General features: G+C 41.5%; 1 protein-coding gene across 1 annotated transcript in view; it reads left to right on the top strand.

Moving 5' to 3' along the window:
- The window catches only part of fbxl17 (F-box and leucine-rich repeat protein 17), a 178,709-nt gene that overhangs the window by 97,792 nt on the left and 56,574 nt on the right, over positions 1-24,343 (top strand). The window contains exon 9 of the mRNA XM_028413329.1: positions 23,728-23,804. Within this exon, the coding sequence (XP_028269130.1) occupies positions 23,728-23,804 (77 nt within the window). The remainder of the gene's footprint in view (positions 1-23,727; positions 23,805-24,343) is intronic.

Genomic DNA, 24,343 nt, shown 5'->3' with positions numbered 1-24,343 from the left:
TTAAACCTTGCATGTCACTTAAGTGTTCTTTTACCCAAAACCTACACGAAAAAAAAACAATAGTATCGAAAAATGTGTGGGAAATATTAAATATGAAGCATATTCCTCTTGACCAAAGAAAAACAGTGAAGCTGTGTAGTTCTGTACTCTTCCCACATGACTACTTATATGGAACTTTTGCAAGGGAACAAAAGAAAAGCAGATAGAGGAAAAAGGCAAATGAGGAAGAGGGGGAGTATCATGGAAGTTGATAAAGAAGGCAAAAGGGTGTGTGGTGGGTAATAATAAGAGGATAGAGAGATAGTGAGAGAGAAGGCATTTTTATTCTAATGTGGCCCTGCCTATGCCTCTGTACAGCATCCTGAAAAGATGAATTTGCTGCTGTTATTTATATTTATGAATTCATGCCATTTGGCCCAGTGTGAAATGATGGGTCATTCCCGCGCAACAAGAAGAGCTGGTGCTGAATTTACAATCACCCACGCCAAGCTCCCCCTCTCCTCCCCCCCACCTCCTCTGGCTTTTCTCCTCCCTCTCTCTTGATTCCTCATGCCTGGATCTGCTGAATATGGATGGAGGTGGAGAGGGATGGGAAGAGAGAAGAGAAGGGATGACGATGCAGGGAGGAAAAAGAACATTTCCCTCGCTGAGGCTGCTTCTGTCACCAGTTTCTCACCTAAAGAGATGTGGCAAGGGAATTAATGGCATTCATGAGCATGGTGAAATAGCTGCTGGCACTATGTGTCTGTGCATTTACGTATGTGCAGCAGGTGAGGGTGAGGAGTACAGAACTCACACACTGATGATGGTCAGTTAGAAGAGAAAATGTGCTGGAAAGAAAGCTTGAAGTAGTCTTAGATACCACCTGAGCCTTGCTACTATTTTGCCTTATTTTAAAGTGTATCTTTGTCATGCAACAGGCATAGCCAAGCTGACACCTTAAATGTGTTGTTTTATGCTGCACATGATAAGTAAAAGCCATTATACCACCATCAAAAACCATGAGGAAATCGGGACAATAACGTGTATGTCCCTGGATTTAATGGTGATGTATTGGTGCTTCTGCAGCACAAGAAGACATGCCACGCATACTGAAGCATTGGGATAATTGGACATTTGTATTTCATCTTTTCAAAAAAAAAAAAAGGTGTTATTGTCAAATAGTTTCTTTTACTGTATAGACTTGTAAAAGAGGAGAACTTAATATGCCATTAAAGTCCTCATTTGAACAGAAACAAAAAGCAGTACAAGTAAAGGAAAGCCATTCAATCATGAGTCACATATGCCTGTGCAACTTTAGGGGTTATATTTCATGGCAGTGCAAGCCAGTTGGAAGCAAGTCAACAGCTTCAGTTTCCTTACAATGACATGTTACCTCAGCGTCTCGCTAGCTCAGCTGATTTCATCATACCAGGACCTGGCAAGGGCTGATATTTATAGGCATGACTCTGTTCTCACCCGCCTGACCAGGCTCTGACTACTGGAAAGACCGCTTGTAAGATGCTCCGGAAAATGATGTTTATTTCTTTTGCTTTGATCAAAATGAATTTAAAAAATGTTTTGCATATACTGTAGGTGTTTTTCCTCTGCAAGCACTTATGCGCTGTTTTCAGAGTGCCCCAGATATTTGTACATTTCCTTATTTTTCCTTTTTTTCCCCCTATGTTTTTATTTTTTGAACGTGCACTACATTCTTACATCTGTACAAGCTGAAACTATTTACCTTGGTACAAATGTAATTACTGTATAAGAGCAGGTATCTGCTTCCGTGAATGTAGCTGCTTATATTGTATGCACAGCTTATTGGATTTGATGCACGTGCTATATGTTGACACATCAGGAACCTGCTGCAGGCTTATTTAGCCAGAGGCAGTGTTTTTCATCTTAATAGACACCCACCCACACACACACACACACACACACAATTTGTCTGTGTGTGGGCAGCAACCCTTCAAACACTTTCTGTGTCTGATTTAGTTAAGTTATTGATTGCTTCTCAGTACAATAAATATTGTCTTTACACAGCTCTATAATTATATTTTTTCCCAAACTAGTGAAATATTTACGCATAGATATTCTGTAAACTTTCTACAAAAAGAGCCCTAGTCGGGGGAGCAACAGTTGAAATTGCTACTGTTCTTAATTGGCCCAAACACATGCAATTAACAATGATTGCAATCAGCGGATGCAGCCCAGAGTTGAGCAGCCCAGTGTTAAGGTATGTTATTATAGTCATTAGTGACTGCAATTACTATTATATCGCTGTGCACCCTGTATCTTAACCACAGTTCCCCTCAGGAGGATTTTGTTGTGCCTGCAACTTTACTCTTTATTTGTTGTTTTCATGTGAGGAAATCCATCTCTGTAGCTGTTATTGTCAGCTCACAACAAACAAGACAAGGATAAACTTGCTCACTTTCCCCTCAGTGCGCGTGTGTGTTTGTTTGTTTGTTGGTAGCTTACAACAGTTGGTATGAGGCTGCCTAGCTTATTCAGGCCAACTGGAAAATAGTGAGAATAATCACTGGGTTTATGGAGATTTACTTTGCTGTAATGTACTACGAAAATATTATTTTCATAGAAAAACAGTCTCACAGTGATGTGTAAAGATGCAGGCAGATACACAGCAGTGTGGAAAGAAGTATTTTTTTTGTGTAGATGAAGTATATCTCTGTGTTGCTGTATTACATTTCCGCCCAGAGAACGGGTGAGCGAGAACATTATAGTGTACATATGATTTTCTCTACTATAAAACAAGATACCTGAATACCATTAAAACAAAAACATCACTCTCCATCCCTCGCTCCCACCCTCCCTGCCCACTAGCATCATAATGTAAAACAAATTCGAACAAAGCCTTGTGAAATTGAAATAAGCCTTTTCACGGCATTGGCCTTGGAATTAGTTTATTAGAATCTAAAAGGAGCCTCGAAAGACTTAAGACCCCATTTTCACAGGGAAATTAGTTTCCAGGGAAAGATACATTGTTCACATTTGGAGGTGATGAGTCGGTTTTGCACAAAGGGGAATTCGGTGGCGGGGACTGTTATCAGATCAAGTCACCACAGGTAGTGGGATGTTAGATGCGTTTTTGTTTGTCTGGATTAGTTTGCAGATAAAGCTGAGAATAAACAGCTCTTTGTCGGTTTAGACTAATTCTCCTTGCTATAGAAACTCAAACTCAAGCCGGTGCATGAGGGTAAAGTAGCATTTTTGTTGTCAGAAAATGTATGGAGATGTTATATAAAGCTAATGCATATGATTTGAAAAATGCCTCCATGTGAAGTTTCTTTAGCTGAAAGTCAATAACCAAGAATTAATCTGGTCTTTCCTATAAAGATGCTTCAAACTTTATCTTCTAATTATTTGTGGTGGTTTTTCTTGATTTGCCCGCTGTTTAGAACTGTTTTATTGACCCTCAATATTGGGCCTTCATGGAAGCACTTTTTTTTTTTTTTTTCAATACAAATTCATATATTCTTACATCCTGTGGCTTCTGTTGTGTTTATTGAAGAAGATGGATGGATGGTCATAAATATGACAGAGGGAGGAATGGAAATTGGGGAGAGTAATGAGCAGTGATGGACAGATGGAGTGATAAGGATGGAGAGGCTTTTTGGGTGAATAGACAGATGGATGAATGGATGGATGGGTAGCAGGATGGAAGAATACAAATTAATGTGTTTTGAAGCATTTTTGAGGTTGACCACATTCACCAGTGAGGTGGGGAGGGACCTTAGAAAGGCTGAAAAGAGCGCTGAAGGGAGCAAGAGAACCCTGTCTGCACTTTAGTGAATGCTTCTCCTTACAGGTGTATAACTTACTTATAGCACTTTGCTTTTATCCTTACTTTTTTTTAGTCTGATTATTATTTTAAATCGAAACATAAAAATTAATTATGTAGAGAAAGTACTGGACTTGTGTATTTAAGTCGAGCAGTAAGCTCTGCAGCTGAGAGAAAGCTGGCGTTAAAAAAAACATGAGGCGGGCTCCAAAAGCAAGTCAATACCTCCAGACCTCTGTGTTAGAATACCCAACTTTAGAGGAGAAATAAACATGTTTACACCAGGTTCAAATTAAATTAGGGAATTTGCCCCATAATGCTCACCTCTAAAATACACTAAGGCTTAAAGTAATGTATAATTAAGGACTCGGCTCCCAAGCTACTTAACAGTGATGGTCACGGAAGGCTCACCCCCTTTCATTTGCCAGCTATAGTTTTAATGGAGGAAATACAGAATATATTCTGATGTTATGTGATGATAATTTTTTAATTGACTTTAATTGACATGAGGATTTCTGCAGCAGTTGTTAACAAGAAAAGCTTTTCAGTGTCTTGTCATTTTAAATGTTTCTGAGTCTGATGATTATTTCTGATAGTGCTGAGATGAGTGAGTGTGCTACCTGGGATGGATGATGGAAGGTGGGGATGGGAATGACAAAACAGCTGCAAGTCATTAGCAGTAGGATCATGTCCTTGAGATGAGACTGCGAGGTATGGCCGTGTGACATTAATTCACACATTACCATACCTGCCATACACACGTCCTACACGGGAGGACATCTGTCCAGGTGTGAGATAGAAGTTGTGTGCAGACAAACGTTGCATGCAGTGATGCGGACCACCTCCATCACCCTCCTCTCTTCTACTCAAAGTGTTGACTCGCTTTCTGATAGACCAGCAGTTGTGATGACAGTATGCAGTTCGGAAAGTAGCAGCAGTGTGTGTTTGTATGCAGCGTACAAAAAGGGGTGTATCTGCCAGTGATAGGGGCCACACTCCCTGTTGTCATTTTATAACAGCTTGTAGACAAACTCATTACAAACAACACCTGCTCCCGTCACGTACACGGAGGGTGGGTAAGTGTATGTGTGTGCAATTGGGAGCTGTGCATAGAAGTCAAGTGTGTTCTCCATAATTTAACGTCAGTGTTTCAGAGTCTACTTTGGGAGTGACTTAAAGTGACAGCTATTGTTTGCTAGCGTAACATTTTTGATGTATGAACGTAGTTTTTCGCAACGCATGAGTTGTTCTCAGCTCTTTTCTTCTCCTTCGTTTTTTAATAACTTTAAGTCATAAATTAGGAGCAGAGGTGTTTTCCTAAGGGATAGCACCTGCCTCAGAATTTGCTGTTAGTTTAAAAAGCCAGATTGCCAGCCTGTGACAGTCCACAGCACTCACCTGTCAGAAAGGTGACACTCACCTTCTCCTTTCCCCCCCTGGATTTTCTTTATGGACATTAGAATAGAGATGTCCTCATGGAGGATCCTCATGGTCACAAATGAAACTTCCAGCTTGGCACTGTGCTGGTTCAAGCCACAGACTGTAAATAAAAATAGATTAACTTTCCTTCACATCAGCTATGGGTTTTCAGATTTAAGAAGTCGGTGTGGGAAGCTCTGGTATATGATCTGAGATGGCATCTAAACTTTATCTTTACCTGACTTACAAAAACCATCCAGTTCTTGTTCAAAGTTTGACATAGCAAGTGGCTATTACAGGAAATTCCAAATTGTCATCATTTCTCAGCTGTAGAGGGGTTTGCCACTTGTAGCTGCCTTTCAACCAATCAGCTTTCAACCTATGTACACTGCCATCAGTGAGGGGTGACAAGCTGTTGGATGATTGCATGTAAGTGCGTTTTGTAGCCTTATATCTTCTTTCACTTTTCTGCTACATCGCCCCTCACAAACCAATCTTGTTGCCGTTGGATGAGTCATAGTTGAATGTTATACAGAAGTTGGTGGTAGCTGCTGCCAGTCCTGTAGAATCAGCAGCTCATCATTTAAAATGGATCATACATACAGTACAATGTGTCTGTGACTGCAAACCTAGACAGAGAGATTTGGAGAATGTGGGGGTTTTGGCAATAAAATGCATAATTTTTAAATATATTAGTGTTTGTTTTTCTATAATAAGGTCCCAGCTGCAGAATTCACTGTGGGTATGAAAAAAAGAGTGAGAGGCAGAAGTAAAAAGAGACTCAGGTTCCTACTGTACTCTTAACGTATTAGGAGCTGAGCCTCCCCTCTAATTTGACGGGCGGATTAGGGGGATAATCCTCCATGTCTTTTCTTTTCCTCCGTCCTCACTGCTTTTACCTTTCTTCTCATTTTCTCTCTTTTTCTGTTCTGTCACCGTGAGACGCAGACAAGACAGCGCTAAAGAGAGAATCAGCACAACAGTTAGTGTGTGCGCGCACGTCTGTGCTTATGTGAGATGAAGTCCAATGGGAGAATCGGAGGGGCTGAGGATAATTAGCTCCAGTCTAATGCCAGGTCAGCCTTTTCACGGCCTCAGTCTGGATGCCCAGCTTTACAGTTGGTGTGTGTGTTGGTGTGTTTTATGGTGCGTTTCTCTGCACGTGCTCATCTTTGCATGGTCGTGCCTTATTCTAAACTGTTTATGTTGAGTTGAATGTTGGCAGACATCATTGTGGTTATGGAGTTTATTCTTTCTCACTGCCCTTGACCAGTCTCTTAACACAGAGAGCAGGAAGATAAGAGAGGATTTACACACAATACTGAAGCCATTAGCGTCTGGCTTTTTCTCCCTCTCTCACTCTCTGGGGTTTGTTTAGTGTTATCAGATCCACTGGGATGTGTGGATGGCAGATTGAATGTCCACAGCCATGGAAAAGGCCAGAGATGTCTAACCTCCTATTCACACACTGCTAGCCTCATCAACAGAGGGCCCTTTGTCCCCCAGCAGTCAACGAGATGGACAGTACAAGATAATTGCATTTGGACAATAACCGTCTCCTCTGTTTGTTTGAATGCGTACAGTCTCTTTGGGATGAAATGTTAGATGAGTGTGTCTGTGGAGGGGGGAGGAGGGGTGAGTGATTCTGTTTGTCTGTCTTTGTGCTTCTCTGAATTTCTCTATCTGTATGCAAGTATGAATGAATGGACTTGATAAAAGATTTTTGGAGCTGTATCCAATAGTGCGCTGTCATCGTCTATCTCAGTTTTTGAATGGTTACTGGCAAGGACTAGGCAGTGAAGTCATAACTTGACTGATAAGATTCTTCAGGAGCTGCTGTTGGACTCAGACACCAGCAGGAAAGACAGCAGGGAGGCTAAATAGATGTGAATGGCTGGGAATGGAAATGAATGGAAGCATCTGAACTATTAGTTCCCATAGACCCCCATTCATCTTCTCACATGACGTAATTTCTCTGTGATCCTGTTGAAAGCTGAAGGAACATCATTGTATGTGTGCAGAGATGTTCTCAAATTACAATGCTGAAGGAGTTTTGTACTCCAAAGGACACTCTCAGTTCCTCCAAATATGTTTGATGATGTATTGATATAGCCCTACCTGAGCATGCACAGTCCTGTAGCTTATTGTGCTTGTGAAGGTATCAAATAGAGAGGTTTGGTTGATTGTTTTGTAATGAGTAGAGTGGTCCGGGACAGCATGTTTGGCACTGTTGTCTAATACCACCATTTTATATAAGCAATACTCGACAGAGAAGAATCACAGCCGATGCCCAGATCACTTTCTCATCCACACCACTGTTCCCCCCTCACTCTTTCTGCTATTCATTCTCCAGAGCCTCAGCTGAGTCTTACTATGCCTCTGGGTCTTGGCATTCCATATTTTTAGATGTTAACCCACGCACTTCAAACCCTTTTCTTTACCTACATTGTCAGTCTATTAATTTACTTCTTTAGTAGCATGTGTCTCCTCTCCTCTCCTCTCCTCTCCTCTCCTCTCCTCTCCTCTCCTCTCCTCTCCTCTCCTCTCCTCTCCTCTCCTCTCCTCTCCTCTCCTCTTTCTCCACAGAGGGTGTCGTGGGGTTGACAGGCAGTGAGCTCACAGTTGTAACCTCCCTGCCACCATGCCAGGCGAGGCGCCACTTGAGGGTTTGGCTGCAGATTGAATAGCTCCCAGAGATGTCATATCCAGACACTCTCCCTGAATTACATTTCCTGGTCTTCCCTGCCTGGCTGCCTCCACCAATCAAAAAGCTTAAAGTTGCCATGCGGCTGCCCACTCCACGCTCTCATGTATTCTCTTTTTCTCGCCTCAACCCACCCCCTCTAGCCCCCCCCCCCATTCTACCTCTGGGGTGTGTCCCTCACAGAAATTATTCCTTCAGCACTTGTCGGGCAGTCCAACCACTGTGAGGCAGAACAGCAGATGGGCCCTCTGATTGGCTGTCAGCTTATGTTTATTTCCTTGTTGTTGGGATGTCAGATGAGATAAAACGTTGTTCGGCTGCATTTGTCATGTTCACTCCATGGGTTTCATAAGAAATAGGAAAAGTTTAGGCCGCAGGATATGTGGCTGTCAGAGATGTCCCACTATATTATTTTTTTAAATACACTTGAGTTAATCTGTTATCTGTCAAAATAGAACACAATCCAGAAATTTGAATTATCATTGTAAAATTTGGCAGCAATTTGTGATTATTGCTCAAACAAATTTTGCAAAATAAAAATTGGCAAATAAATGTTGAGTGAAAGCACATGCACAGCTAAAAAATGTAATAATCTTAGCAGCCTGTTCACTGATCCTCATTGTGGGTTTCCTTGTTACTGTTTATGACCTGATCTGGCCAGAAGGTGGGTTATGTGAGCTGGAGGGAAGAAGGGAGTTGAGCAAAGTTGGCTCATGTTGCCGTCCCTCCACAAATTGATTAATGAGGAACAGCTTCAACAGAATGGATTACACACCCTCAGATACACACTCGCATGCATGACTTGTGCGTGTAAACACACAAATATAACATTCAGTCGTAACATCCAAAGTGCACCCTCTGGAAGTGGATAGAGATTGGCTTTGTACTCTCACAAACAGGTGGTGGATTAGACATTCATGCCCGCACATATACTAACACACATACAATATACATAAACACACACACACACACGCACTCACAGCTCAGGTGGTGGAGTGAGCCTCCATGCTGGGTGGATTTGTTTCAAAGCTGAGACATAAAACTGAACTGGCAGAATGGGAGCCAGAGCACTCCAACCCTCCAGTCTTCTGGTTTTTGGTTGACTCTGCATATACGTGTATAAACACGATTGCATAAGAAAATAATGTATGTAAGAATGATTTAATAGTGTGCATCTTTGTGCATAAATATTCAAATTTTGGCTTGTGTTCAGATCAACTCTGCAGCTTTTGGTGTTTTCTCCACCTCGTCCTTGAATGTAAGCCGGAGACTGGAGGGTGCTGAAAAGTTGTTGGATTACAGAGGGTATTATTGTGGGTTGAAATATGCTGGTCTTTATGTGGGTGCATTATCACCCTGCGCAATTAGAATAGGCTGAATTTATTCTGGATGACATCATCTCTCATGGCAGAGGTGATGAATGAATCACGGTCAGGATTTTTACTGTTGAGGTAAAAAAAAGAAAAAAAAGGGAACTTGTGCGCAACCATTAACTCTTGCACATACACACATGCACTTGTGAATGCAGTACTGTACATGTGCGTGGTAACAGGGTATGCTGCTGAGTCTTACGCAGGCGTGCAAACATGCTCTCATGTCAGCGTGTTGCTTATTATGGTTGTTTATGGAGGTGGAAATTAACATTCTCTATGGTTGTGCGTCTTATGGGAGGGGATGATACGGACTATAAATCTACTTGATCTGCGTACAATGTCATGCTGTATTACACACCCTCTTACTGTGGCTTTGTCTTGCAGTCATAGCGATACCACATCATTGCATCTACTTGCACACAGTTGGCGCACAAACCCCAGCCGCATAGCTCCCTGTGTTGCCTGTCTCCGGCCCATGCTGAGTGTGTAATGAGCGAAGCTTGAGTAAGATTAAGGCAGATATTGTATGGCATTGGAGGATTGGTTTCACTTTGAGCCTCAGTGTTGTGGTGGAGCGCACTCCAGTGCTTCTGCTGGCTGCCTGAATGACCAGCAGGATCCCCACTGTTAGTCTCCTGTCATTTCTTATAGCGTTTTACTCGACACTGCTAATGTGTTTTGAGGCAAACACGTACCACCCATCAGGGGGTATTTTTTCTTTGGAAATGTGAACACTGTTGTAAACTGTAAGGAAGCACACTGGGATGATGGCTATGAAAGGATAGCAGGCAGTGGTAAAAATGGGAAAATATAGTAAAGATAGAAGAGACCTTTTTTTTTAGGAGGCACGAAGGAGAAAGGAAGGCCTTAGATATGTGATGTGGTTTGTGTAGAGGGGAAGTAACTGTAAGAAGAGAATGGAGAATCAAAGGAAGCACACAAGGTTTTAGAGAGATGAGAGAGAGGAGGACAGAGTGAAAGAACAAGGCCAAGGAGAGAGAATGTGGGGGGGTAAACAGAAACAGAAAAGTTGAAAGACAGGAAGAATAAGATGGGATGTTTAAATAAAGGACTGAAAAACATCGAGAGGGAGGGAGAGGAAGAAAAGAGCACTGTTATCATCTGGAATCTATAGAGAATGGATGGGTAGCATGAAGAGGCTATAATCACATCCATCAACAACACTGTCTATTAAAGCCTGCCCTTCTTCTGCTTTCTCTTCCTGCCTCTCCTCTCTTCTCCAAACCACCAGCTCAGGTCAATTTTCCAGCACACTCAATAGAAGATCTTTGTAAGGATGAACACTGTGCAGGGAAAGTGAACAAAGGCTCAACATCTGGCTCGCTATCCTCTTCCTTTTGTTTTTAGGTCACTGTACATTTTATTGAAATCAACTTTATTAAAAACACAGACAAAACAAGAGACATAAAAGAGAGTGATGAAGTGGTAGCTTTTAAAGATAAGAGGATTTATATAGTGCATTTAGTTTTATAATGTTTTGTGCAAAGCTATATGAGTGATTACAACCTAACAGTCCATCTAAGAGGGAAAGGGTGTTTGGCCCATCACAAGAATGTGCACCCACAGTTCAGTAACAGCAGTACTGACAATATAACTACTCAAAATTAACTAAAGCTTTCAACAGAAGAGAAGAAGAAATAACAGCAATGCCATTATGGACAGTGACAGAGTTCTGGATGCCTCTGATCAACTGGACTGGCTCATCCTGTTTAGTACCACAGATTGCTGAAAAATGTAAAATAACCTTTGTTGTTTTTATTAAGAAAAACACATTTTATAACAAATATATTTTTATTGTAAAATCCTTGTTCACATATTTTATGTATCCACTGTTTGTTTTGCACTAAAAAAGTTATGTTCGATAGAGAGCTATGCAACTGGCTGCAGACGACAGTTAAACTGATTTTCTTTTGAAAATGTCTCCAGCACTACAGTGTGAGGAGGAAAAAAATGAGGAGGAAGTACAAATATGCTGCAGAGTCTGCAATTAAATCAAAGGAAAAACAATATACAGAAATTATAAAGAGAATTAAAAAGTATGAAACTGCTTTTTTTATTAAATATATATGAATCAAATATTGTCCTCCACAGTACTGTATAAAAAAGGACCTAAATATTCTTGGCCCCCCCATCCTCCCTCTGTTCTCATCTATCCTAAGCCCTGTCTGCTTAGCGAGTGATAAGTCTCAAGGAGTGTTGCCTGTTCGAGAATGCTTCAACAAATTCACTTTGCTATCAAGCTAATAGGATTTTGTTTCTTCAGCCCACGCTAAACATGTCTATGGACATGAGGAGAAAGAGATGAGGTTTGGTGATGAAGAGCCATTATATAAGGCAGAGACAATGGCAACTTCGAGGGGGATAAACTGCACTCTGTCTTCAGTCTCCTCCTCCTCCTATAGCATGAAAATCTCCTCTTTTTTTTCTTGGCTTGGGATCAAACGGTGCGTTCTGTTGGGAAATTCATTTAGGATTCTGGCGTTTTTCAGGGGGTGTTTGGGCCAATGAGCTGGCGAGCCAAGCAACATCTGTTTTCATGAATACCTAATGGCTGTGTGTCACCAGAGTCAAACGCCTGCTCTGAGAGACGCTCCCACTGTTATTACCATCATGGTTATTTAGACACCAGTTTCTCATTAGGATGTTTCTCTCTCCTGTCCCTGTGGAGGGAACAATTGGATTAGCAGCTAGTTTTTACAGTATGAGGTAGAGCCCTCTCCCTCCCTACACTACAGATAATTCATTTTTATGTGGGGGTTTTATTTGTAATGTGCCATGTGTGTTTTATTGGTAAGGTGTGAGACTATAATATTATGATAACACCATGGGAATAGAAACGCTTTTTATGCTGTAAATCAAGGAGGACAATTCAGTGATAATATCTAGTATGTGTAGGTGTTAGGGTGTGGAAAAAAAGGAGAGAGGAATGCTATAGTAGAAGTGCTCACATTGAAACTGGGTTGTGGTTTGTCATCAACCCGTAGCTTAGTGTTTGGTGTCATCATAGTTTCTAAGAGGGTGTCTCTATTTTAAGGTTGTTGTGGTTAAAGTATTTCTCTTGCTCATGTTGCTGTGGAGACAGTGACAGATAGGGGTCACGGTCAGGTCAATGTGAGGTCTCCAGACATCCAGTAAGAGGTCAGGAGTCGGGCATGACGGTTACAAGGCACAACTCCAGGTTCATTCATTCAATTGATTAGAGACAATTAATTTTGAATTTTGAAAACTCAAATACACATAAATTAAATAAGTTGTATGAGCACTGAAGTCGCCTTTTTTCTCCTTGTTGACATACTGTGAAGTGCTCTGACCTCATCTTTATTATTTGGAAATGTTTTCCTGGAACAGCATTTTCCAACTTAGCAATTTTCTACATCTGTATGTGTGTGTGTGTGTGTGTGTGCGTGTGTGTGTGGTATTGATGATTGTTATACTAGACATGTTGAAGTAGTTTCATGGACGACTAACGTCTCATAAAATGATGAGACAGAGTGTGACGATGTGATCTGGCATAGCTGTGGTTATACTGCGGTTGTCGCACTCAAGTCTTCTAATGCACACTCCTCCTCCTCCTCTGTCTTAGTTTCTTGCTTTCTCTTGATATCTGTGTATGAGGATTGATTGATAGGTGTGCGACTTCAGATAGAAGAAGTCACCAGGCACATTTAAACATACAATGAAGTCCTCACCCTAATTAACACACTTAGTTCAGCAGTCATAGACTCTCTCAGTGGAAATTGGAAGTTTTGGAAATCCACAAAGTGTTCTACAGATTACTGACCTGCTTCTTCATATAAAAGAGGTAGTAGTCTGAGGACTTTAAATCAGGTGAATAGGCAGGTGTTCAAGTTCAAATCTAAACTTTTTGTATTGCAGCCATCCCCAGTGGTGATTTGTGAGTGTTGTCATACTAGAGGAGCACTCCACTTGTCAACTTCCCACACTGAATATTTTTCATTTTCTCCTGTAGCTGTCTCAAGAGATCCTGTAGATAGAATTCTGTAATAGTGTGACCGTTTTCAGGTAGTCCACCAGCCCTTCTCCTTTTACATCTCAGAAATGGAGGACATTACCTCAACCTGGGAGTCGAAGGCTCGTCGTCTTTATACTGGTTGAATTGCTTTAAATCTCTCAAACTTTGCCTCAGAATGGGCAAATTGTCTCTCAACACATTGTGACGAATCTGCTGTCCATTTGGTCGAAGCAGTTTCAGGACCCAGAAGACTGATACCTTGGTCATTTGAAGTTTGTTGTAAAGTACTCAATGGCACATTCCTGCGAGATACTGACCTCTGTGAGCAAGGTACCTTAATGTGGATCGTGGTATGGATCTTGTCTATAAGCTCGAGTTTGGTGGTGGAGATGATGGTTCTAGGTCAAGGATCTTTTTTAGGTTCTCTTTGCCTCAGTCCCATTCTCCATCATGCTGTACAAAGGAGCACTGTTTGTTTCAATAGATAGTTTTAATAACTGACTTGTTTTAATATTAAAACAATCATGGGCATGACCACTATGATTGACAGGCAGGTGCCATATGACAGCATGAGCTTCCTGCTCTGCGACGTATGTCCCCCCCCACACATGTTCCACCTCTTAGCTGGTGTTTAGAGTTTAGGCTGTGGTACCGCTAACTAGGGCTGTGCGATTTGACGATAAATGATCGTGAAGGATTTTAACGTATCGGCGATCTACCAGAACGGACAGATCGTTTTATCGTCCATAGAGCACGTTCTATTAATTGCAGTTCTATGTTCGGGAAGACGCATGAGTTTTTCCCTCGGCCAACTCTGCGCTTAATGTGAACACGACCAACCAATGACAGCCTCCCTGTTAGGAAGCTACGGCTGAAAACGAAAAGAGAACGGAGCAACTGGTCCCTAAAACAAACTCCACCTTTATGTTCGGTACTGTTTCTGCCGGCAGCAGTGGCGCGTCTTCTAAGCCTGTGTGTGTGTGTGCGCGTGCGACATGTGTTGCAGTGGAAAGGCCGCGTGTATTATAATGCTATGAGCGCGTACGCACCCACCTCTCTGAACATTACCAGCTCGTTATATTCAGGTTCGCTGCTGTTGTGCCGTCAGCAGCTCTTCTACACCTGTGTGTGTGCAGTGGGAGGGTCGCGTGTGTACATCAGATGCAGACAGAGGCAGCAGCTAATGACGTCACCAAAACAATAACGCAGGCATTTGATGAAGAGGCTCCATATGAGGACTCTAGTAAACGGTGGACAGAGGTGACAGCAGCAGCTCCATTTGTATGATTCCCATTAAAGTTTGATCATTTGTTCTAAATCACATTGAACTTTAAGAGTTACTTAAGTCTCAATACTGTATTTATTGTTTAACCTTAGGAGGCACACTTCAGTCTGTTTAAATGACTGTTGAATAATACTTTACAGAACTACATTAGTCTTCTTTTAACCTATTTGTAATAAAACTTTATTTTGTTCAGTAATTGTTATTTAAATTTTCATGTTTATTGAAAACTAATACTGAGTGCACATTATCAGAGTTGTTGTTTGCCTTTAAAATCTACTGACAGTTTTTGAGAGGTGACAGAGTAGGCTACCTGAAGTCATTTACACAGAAACATGCAAATTAGTGTCAATGTAAAAACAAATCGTGATAAAATCGAGATCGTGATTTTATCATTAAAGAATCGTGATATAAAATTTTTGCCATATCGCCCACCCCTACCGCTAACATAACTTTGGTCTGAGCCTTCTGGAGCCTCCCACAGGGATTCAAAACTGCTCTTCAGAAACATATGAGTGACATCCATAGTTTTGTACAGTCAATGTTGTTGACACACAGGCTGCCATAGCATGGTTTGTTTGTGGTTTTCATTCTCAGTAGAAAAATCTATTTTGTAACTTCTGAGGAAAAGGTATTGGACAGCCTTAGTGACAGAAGCTACAATGTGCGCAAAAGAAAATAAAGGATTGAGGCAGCCATGCTGGAAAGCACACATTTTCAGCATCGATCAGCAACCCTGTCCAGTTCGGTATCTACAGTTTCTACTCTTCCAGAGTCTTTAGAACAGTGTGAGTCCATTGATTAGGCTTTGTCCTGCTGGTGTGTGTGCTGGTAAAGCAGTGCTGGTAATGAAGTCCATCCAGCTAAGCTGCAGCAGCACCAAAAATGCAACAGCTCATTTGTTCTCAACAAGAACCGACTTATGAGGCAAATTCACCGTAATTAAAGCCATTTGGTGTAATTGAGGCATTTCTCTCTTTATCATAGTAGAAAGAAAATTACATACTGCAATATGGCTTGTTGGGCCATTGTACAGAATTTGTTGTGGTAAAATTCAGTGGCGTCCCACCTTCCCACCCTCACCCCATTCATCTCCTCAGTTCTCTCTTCATTCCCCTTCTCCTTCCCTCTTCATATCCATTAGCCTAATGAACACCCTCCAATTTCCTGCCACCGGGACAAACACGGCACACAGCATTGTTCTCTTTGCTAGTGTGTATGTGTGTCATGCACACACTCTACGCGTGTTTATCGTGTTTGCCTGTGTTTGACAGAGAAAACGGGCAGGAGAGAATGCGTTGATAAGCTCTCATTAAAATAGATGGCGGTAATCAAAGTGCAGAGCAATTAGCTATGGCTGAGTGGGTGGAGGGTGTACACTCTGTGCCACTGTGTCAGGCCTGTTGGTAAACATGGTGATATTTCGCCTCTCTCTGCATGTGGACATGGAGCAGAAGAGTTACGATATGCAGCCCTGAGGGGCATGCTTGCCTCAATTTATCCCTGTCAGACTGGCTGTTTTCTTTAGTGCCTGAAACAACAGCCTGTTATTAGCTGGTACATATTGGTTGTATTATCTCTTGAGGAATTATTTAATCGTGACCTCAAATAGTTGAGTAATGTTATGGAACAGGATTTTGTGTATACTTACTGTATAATTTGGTTTTCAGTTGTGTTGAACTTGTTGGCAGAGCAAGCATGAAATACATCACACAGCCGAAGTTGTTGCTCTGTGTTTGTTGTGAGTCAAGCCTATAGGCATGCAAACATAGAATTAAAATGAAGTCATGTCACACTTCTCTCCACTCTAACAGTATTGTGTATCAGCGCCTTGGCCTATACAATAGACTGTGTATACACTTAAATCAAATCAAATGATTGTGTTTTTTAAACTAATTTATTTTTTGTTTTGTTGTAAAATCAGCGTTAAATGCCGACTAATAATACCACATGATTTCTACCACAATCTAATTTCTCCACAGAGACAATAGACAACAAATACTTATCCAAATCATTTAGTCAATTCCAGGGCAGATATCTGATTACTTGATTACTACCTGGAACAAACTCCAAACCTGATGTAGCTAGCATGAGTTGGTTATGTTAGGAAAGCACAGGCTTTATGTCTATGATAGGCTACCAAACCTGATTATAAATAAAGGGGATTCAATTATTTTGTAGTGAAACCAAAACAGAGGTTCTTTATATGACAAAAATCTGCAATTACTGTTTTTTTTATTAAAAAGACTGCATTGTGCATATTGTGTTTTTCTGTCCTCAGAAATGCCATGAAAGCAGCTGTATCCCCTGCTTTTATCCCCCATAGAGACATATATCAAGAGCAACCATCTCTAAGTTAACTCTTTGTCTCACAGTAGCAGGGATCCACTAACTTCTTCTCCTGTGCAGACTCACACAAGCACACACTCACACAGGCACAAACATCACTGTGTCAGCTCAGACCTGAGGCTGTAAGTGTTATCACCATCTGCCACAGGGCAGTGCTCATCTTCTCCTGAGTTATTTATTGTGTTGTGGCTGCAGTGGGGCTGACCGTGGAGGCAGATAGGGGCATGGCATTGCTTTACAGAGTACAGTTGTTCATTTACAGCAGGTGAGTATCTCACTTGCATGTCCTCAGGGAAACTGCTTAGGTGCGGCAGAGGGATGGAATGGCAGGGGCAGAGGGAAGAGGCCGCGTGTGAGTGATGTCAGGCCGGTTTGTTTTCATCTGGCAACCAAAAAAGCTGCTTTAAAATGCCATTTGTGAATGTGGATCACGCAGGCCTGTCGGTGTTGGCAAGGCAACAGGCTGTCCATTTGGATGAACTTCAAGTGAATAACTGCCACTTAACCTCACAAAGTGCTTAGTTGGCTTTTTCTCTCTAGTTTTTGATGGACAAATCGACTGGTTTGTAAGTGACACTTGTTTCTGGAGATGTTAAAATTGTTGGCTGGTATTGTGTGTAGCAACGAGTTTATAGGCAATGTCAGTGTTATATAATGTAGCTTATACACCTCTAGAATGACTCTGTATTGTACTCTTTGCCACATACTGGAGGATAAGAAAGGTTTTACCTGCAACTGCAGCAGAAGAAAGCGGCCTAACTTAAAGAGCAAACTTCAGTGAGGATGAGAAGACTTTTGCACAGACCTTTGTGTTTCTGCTATGCTGGCCGCTTTTCCTTTCCCAGACAAACACAAAAAGCTCAGGTTGGACAGGAAAGCTGAGGATGATGGGCATTTAATGCTTTCGGTTATGACCCCATCGGCACATTTTTTGAGCAGGCCGATGACAAGCTGCTGGAGCGCCCTGCCGTTCTGCCGAGTCGTTTGAAAACATGATTAACGGCAGTGGAACACAATAGGAATGTGATTCTCATTTGAGCAGTGGGTACGGCAGGCTAGACCGGCAAAACATCCAGGCCCTAATTGCTGAAGCAGACCCGGTTCAGACTGCTGAAACACACACACACACATCAAATACATACAAATATGTTGAAACAGATATGAACTGGGCGTTGATCAGTGTTTGGCTTAATAATTTTATTATAACAATAGAATGAAGTGTGGATGGAAGTTGCATGTCAACCACGCACAACATATTTAATGTTTATTTAGTCTAAATACATCTCTCTGCCTTTGTGCTTACAACAGTAAACATTTTCTCAACAAAAAGTCAAAGCTGATGTTACTATGCTATTTTAATTAAATCCTATATAAGCAGTAGAACAAGAGTTGAAGTGAATAAGTTTAACTGCAGACATAATTAGAAGGTCAGCTATTTCAAAGGCAGTGAATGTTCCCTCTCATTCAATAAACCCAGTATGGCTTCATTTTAGGATTGTTGCGTTTCCTCAGTGTCAAGTATTTGCTTACTGAAGAGCTCTTTTGAGGTATTGGATATTTTTTATATCCGTTTATATTAGCCCAATGAAAAGTTTTTTTGTAGTGAGGATTCCAGAAACCCGGTGTTGCACATTGTCTGAGGGAGCAGACCCCTGCTTCCTCACACTCTGCGCATGGATTTATGGGTGATATAAAGAAAATTTACAGCAAGAATCATTTTGCAAGAGCGTTCTCTACAGAAGTATAAACCCAGGATTGCCTCGCTCTCCTCCTCTTAGCTGCTCCGCCCTTCCATTTCATTAAGTCTAAAGACAGCCATGGAAGTCTGAGGTCTTGTCTGTCACTGCTGCTGCCTCCTCCTTCTCCTCCTTTTATGTTTTCAACCTCTCCCTAGACCTTCAACCGCTTTTCTTTATACATTTCATGCTTACTTTCTTTCTTTTTCACACTCTTCTTTCAAAAATCATCCATTTCTATTTCCCTGCTCCTTTTGTGTGGCTAGACAGCCGTGTAATTGTGAGGCTGTGTGAGGAGCCGGGATGAGACAAGGGTTTGTGTTGGTCGGCACTGTGCTAGTGTACCTACCTACAGCCATTCTCCCAGCAGCGTCTTTGTTCCTGCTTCATTGTGATCGGCTAGCTAAAGAGAAGCGCTACACATGTTGCTTGGCTCCAAGACTGTCTGCAGTCTTTGTGATAAATATGGACCTCTGTTTCTCTCAAGTATTGTTACTATTCTTCCTCTTGCTGCCTGCCTGCTTGGATACCTCTGGCTGTGCTGCATAAAAGAAGATTAGCTTCACCTCTGAGAGACACATGCATGCATTTACACAAGCACAAACAACACACTGGGTAATGACACACAAACACTTGCTTGTCCCTCACTCGCTTTATCCCTACTTCTTCTCACTGAGCCTGTTTGCCGTGTGTGGACATTCTTCCACAAAGGTGATTGTGGTGAAAGTTTCCTACAGTTAATACACACATTATTTTTAACCACGTTTAATTGTTAATGCAATTAAAAAACATTGAAAATAAACTGCACATGAGCACATGAATAGATTCTGGTAAAGGACGTGACTCAACGAGCGCAGTGTGTGACTCCATATTGTTGCAATTGAAATTATAGTAAAAGTATTAACATACAGTAGAGTGCAAAGTCTAAACCTTAAATAAGCATCTGAGTAATCTAATTTACAGTATGAGCATGGCAACACGCTCATAGAAGAGATTAAGTTTGATCAAACAGTGAGCCAGGATTAAAGACTGATCTCCAGGCTTTGTCAAGGTTTAACCTCTTATTGTACGACAAAGCACACGCACACACACACATGCACACACAGGGAATACAGTCGAAGGCCACTTGTCCATTAGGAGAGCTTTAAGCACAGTATACACCGTAGAGCTCACATAAAACCTGTGTTTTGCTGCCCCATTCAAGTGCTAATCCTCTGCTTTTTTTCTTTTCTGTTCCAAAGTGGTCAAAGCTGCAGAATGCTTACATTACATATGATGTGCAGAGACAGACATTTGAAAGGCTTAGCTATTCTTTTATTAACATAAAAATGACTTGCTGTGAGGGGTGAAGGTGAAAATGACTGACTTTAATCTTTCTTACAACCTTTTTTTTTTAATTTTTTTTTTTTACACATAAAAAACTTAATTGTGTAAGAGTTTAACAAGTTCACTTTGTTTACTTTTTTCAAAATGACACCACAATAGCTTCTAAAATGTGAAAATATTTTTGCAGTAGCAAGGTGAGCAGAGGTTGGAAAAATGATTTTAATTCTAGGATATAAAAATGGATGATTATAAAGCACTGGTTCTACTCGGCCAGTGGCATTTTCACCTTAATTTGCATCAATCAGTTTGTCATTTGCAGGAAGAAGAAAATAGAAAATGCTTTTGCTTATAATAAGTTAAATAAGCAGTGATGTCGTTACCATGGTTTCAAAGCAACATAATTGCGTTTTCTTTCTTAAAAACTCCAAGGGAAGAGGGAGAAGTATCAGCAAAGTGTTTCTCTCCTGGTGCTATGAATAAAGTGTAACTGCATGGATCTTTGTAGAAGATTATTAAATTGTTTCTTACTCTTACAAATCTTAGCTCGGTAATGGGCTAACAAGCATCTTTCTTTCAGGTGGAAGATGAGTTATATATCAATTAGAAACAACTGTGATTCAGCTCCTAATCCTTCAGCGCAGAGTCTAACAATAGGCTGAATTCTCTGGCAAGCAGCGTTTGCCTCTTGGCAAGAACGCAGAATATAATATAAAAGATGTTTTGGGTTAAACCAAGTCCTTGGAGCGCAGTAGTGTGAGTCCGGTAATTCAATTTAGATAGAAAATGTGTATTTGAGTTTACATTTAATGATGAGAAATTCCTCCAAAATCCCAGGAATACAAAGAACCAAAGTGTGAGAGACTGTGAGAATGAAACAGGCAGAGGAGTGACAGTTTTATTGTTTACCTCTGGCTGTTTGTGCCAGCAGTGTGGTGACAGTACGTCACACACTAACCTCTGATGAAGCCCACTCCCTTTCCTCCTCCTGCCCGGCGGTTACACTCATTGCTTACCCATGCAATATTTAGTTGTCATGGAAACGCTTTTATTGTTGTTTTATTGTGAAAAATGGTCAATAGAGGCGGTGTATGAGCCATAATGATAATAAAATGCCTTTCTCTGGACCTTTTATGGCACAAATATGTTCTTAAGAGCATCTCCTCTGGTAGAAAGGATAACTTGACTTTTTCATCTTGTTCACATGTCATTATTTTTTACTTGCCATGTTCTTGCACTTCCTTCCTTTTCATTTTTCTGTCATTGTTCAAACTCATCCTCATTAACATCTCTCAAAACTTTTGTCATCTTGTACTGTCTGCTTTCTCGTCTTCTCGTCTACTGTTTCTCCCTTTTGTTTTTCTTCCTTCTTCTGGTTCCGGATCTTTTTCTGTCACTTCATTAGTCCACCTCTTATTCAATCCTTTACCCCACACACCTCCATCCTCCGTGTCATCCTGTCTTCACCCACCTCCCCTCCCTCCATCCGTTTCCTGCTCTCCTCATCTTTTTTGCCACACTTAAATGTGTTTTTTTCTTTCCATAAACTACTCTTCATCACACCTTCCTCCCTTTTCCAGCGTCACATGCAGCTTCTCCACCTCAATCAGCTTGTGATGCTGCTGACTTGCATCTGGCTGTATTATTTTACTTTGAGAGTTATCTCCTGTAGCACTGCCTCTATCAGTATGCGCCCCATAACCATCTGGGGCTTTTGTCACAGGCTCTGTACATTATTGAAAGAGATCAGATCACTAATTCATGTTAGCGGAGCCTTGTGGGGTTTGGATGAGCTTCCTTGTGCACTGAAGGCCTTTTATCCGGCGTAAACCGTGCGTTAGCCATCACACCCCACACCTTTGCTCCTTCCTGCCTTGGCCGTCTCACATCCTGTCATTTCACCTTACTCCGGCCTCATGAATAGCCTGTTATTCTTTGTTCTTTTCCTCCCTCATGTTTCCTTATCTCTGTCAGTCTCCCACTGTGCCACTGTATAGAGATTTATACTCCTTTTTTTCTATCTTCTCCCTGCTTCCTCCCTCATTCATTGATGTCTGATCTAATTGCTTTTGCACTGACCCGAGGGACAAGGCCACGGTGTAACAAGCTCCCGGTGGATGCACTCCGCCTCGGCCTTGGTCGCAGCATCCCTGCATTGATACTTTCTTTTTATCGGTTTCTTCACCAACTCTCTTCAGTGCATTCGTTCATTAGCAGCTCTATTGCCTCACTCCAAGACACACAGTGTGGTATTATGATTAAGTGACTGGTTACCTAGTAGAATGTTGCTTTGACCATTTGCAACATGTCTTCCTTCCATTTTAGACTAAAGTGTTTCTTGTACAGTGAGCCACAGACAGAGGAAAGAAGTGGTAGATGGTGGGGTGGGGTGGTGGTGGGGTGGTGGTGGGGGGGGGGGGGGGGGCTCAGAAGGAGAGGTGCGAAGAGAGAATGACAAAGTGGGAAAAGACAACCTGATAACACAGAGAGGCTCGCAGGACCACAGCAACAAAAATGTAATAGAAAAAGCGAAATATGAAGATGCAGCCCACTGAACTAAAGCGGATAGGCCAGTGCACATTTTAACAGCTTTGGCTCTGCTCCGAAATAAGGATTTTATAAATATGACAAGCATTTTAACTTTTCTCTCAGCAGCATCTTTTCTTTCTTGATCCTGTAGTGTGATATATGACACATCAAGTCACACCCACGAATTGTTTTAGCTTGAATCCTGGAGCAAATACACAAACTTACAGATCATGCTTTGTTCAAGTAGATTTTTTTTTTATCATGAATTCTCTGAAATTGATCTACATCCTGTTTGATAGTGAGAATGTGGCATTTGCAGCATCAGTGAAAGAAGGCCCCGTGCTTGCATGGCCTATGGTTATAGGCTGTAAGCCTGCAGCTAGAGAGTAAATATGAGCAATACATGAGAGTAAACTCAGTCAGTCATGCTGTGAGCATTCTTAAAGAGACAACAAAATGAAAAAAAAAAAAAAAACGATATTGTTCCCACGTTTCGCTTTTATGTTAAACTCATCAGCCGGCGGCTCTGCATTGCCATTTTTTCCCACTTTTGTTTTCAGTGCTTTACAGTGTGTGTGTGTGTGTGTGTGTGCTTGTCTCATAAATTTTCATGATAGAACACCAGCAAAAAGATCAAAACATTTTCTCCTGAAGGTTAATAGGTCAAATGCATTGATCAAAATCTAGTTGTTGCACGCACTCCTCTCATTAGAGGCATTTAAAGAGAATCATTTGATACAGATACTCTGATCTTCCTCTTGGCCCTCCCTAGTGTATCCTTTTTTTTCCCCTCACGCACACACACACACACACGTACGTTCATATGCACATGCACGCGTGCACTCACTCTCTGCTGGTCCTTTGGGCACAGGCAGTGGGCTGAATGCAGATCTCCCTCTTTGAAGCCTACAATTAATGAGTGTGTATGTGTTCACATAAGCAAACACACACACACGCACATACCATCCTGCTGCTTGCTTCTTTAATCAGATCAGGTGTTTAATTATTAATGTGTGTGTTAAAAGAAGCAGAGACAGAATATGTGAACAGTTGTGACCCTGCAGCAGTACTGTTTAACCTTTACCATGTGTACAGGTTAGAGAGGAGGTATGTTTAGGAGAGAGAAAGCAGCTGTATGTGTATGCATTGCAGTGTTTTTAGAGACATACATCACACAGATGCCTTGGGTGACATTTTAAACAGTTGTTCTCTCTTTTTTTCTGTGACTCTGCAGGTGTGTAGAAATCATCGCCAAGGAGGGGCGAAGTCTGAAGGAGCTCTACCTTGTGTCCTGTAAAATCACAGACCACGGTAGGATACTTTCAATCACTGTCCTTTTGTTCCAGTCAACCTCCAGCAATAATATCGTAACCATTATTGCACACACTCACTACAATGATTGAGGACTCATTTGCTTTTATGGCTCACCCCTTATGAGACTTGCAAAACAGTAAAAATATTATTAAAGTTTGAAACGGAAGAAAGGTTGCCTGGTCTCCTCTGTGCTATTCACAGCAGTCTAAACATACCAATCTCCACCACTGAAAGCTGTGACGAGGCCAATTTTTGTAATCCCATATGTATGAAGTTCAATATTGTGATTTCCATAGAACTGTTGCAGAGCTTAGTGTATGTGGCGTATATGTAATGACTGCTCCTGGCAGAGTTTTCTCTTGTTTGTGGATTAGAGGCGGTTTGTGTTGTCTGACAGGAGACATATGTGGTGCATTCCTCTCCAGCATAAAGGTGGGCACGCTTTTAGGTCACTCGTGCATCCTCTCGTATTTTGTTGTTGTTTACACACACCTTGCTCCTCTGCTTGATTCCATTCTGCAGTATTGTTCAGTCTT

This window comes from Parambassis ranga, chromosome 9 (genome assembly GCF_900634625.1).
Source record: "Parambassis ranga chromosome 9, fParRan2.1, whole genome shotgun sequence".
NCBI lineage: Eukaryota > Metazoa > Chordata > Actinopteri > Ambassidae > Parambassis > Parambassis ranga.
This window is presented reverse-complemented; position numbering and strand designations above follow the sequence as displayed.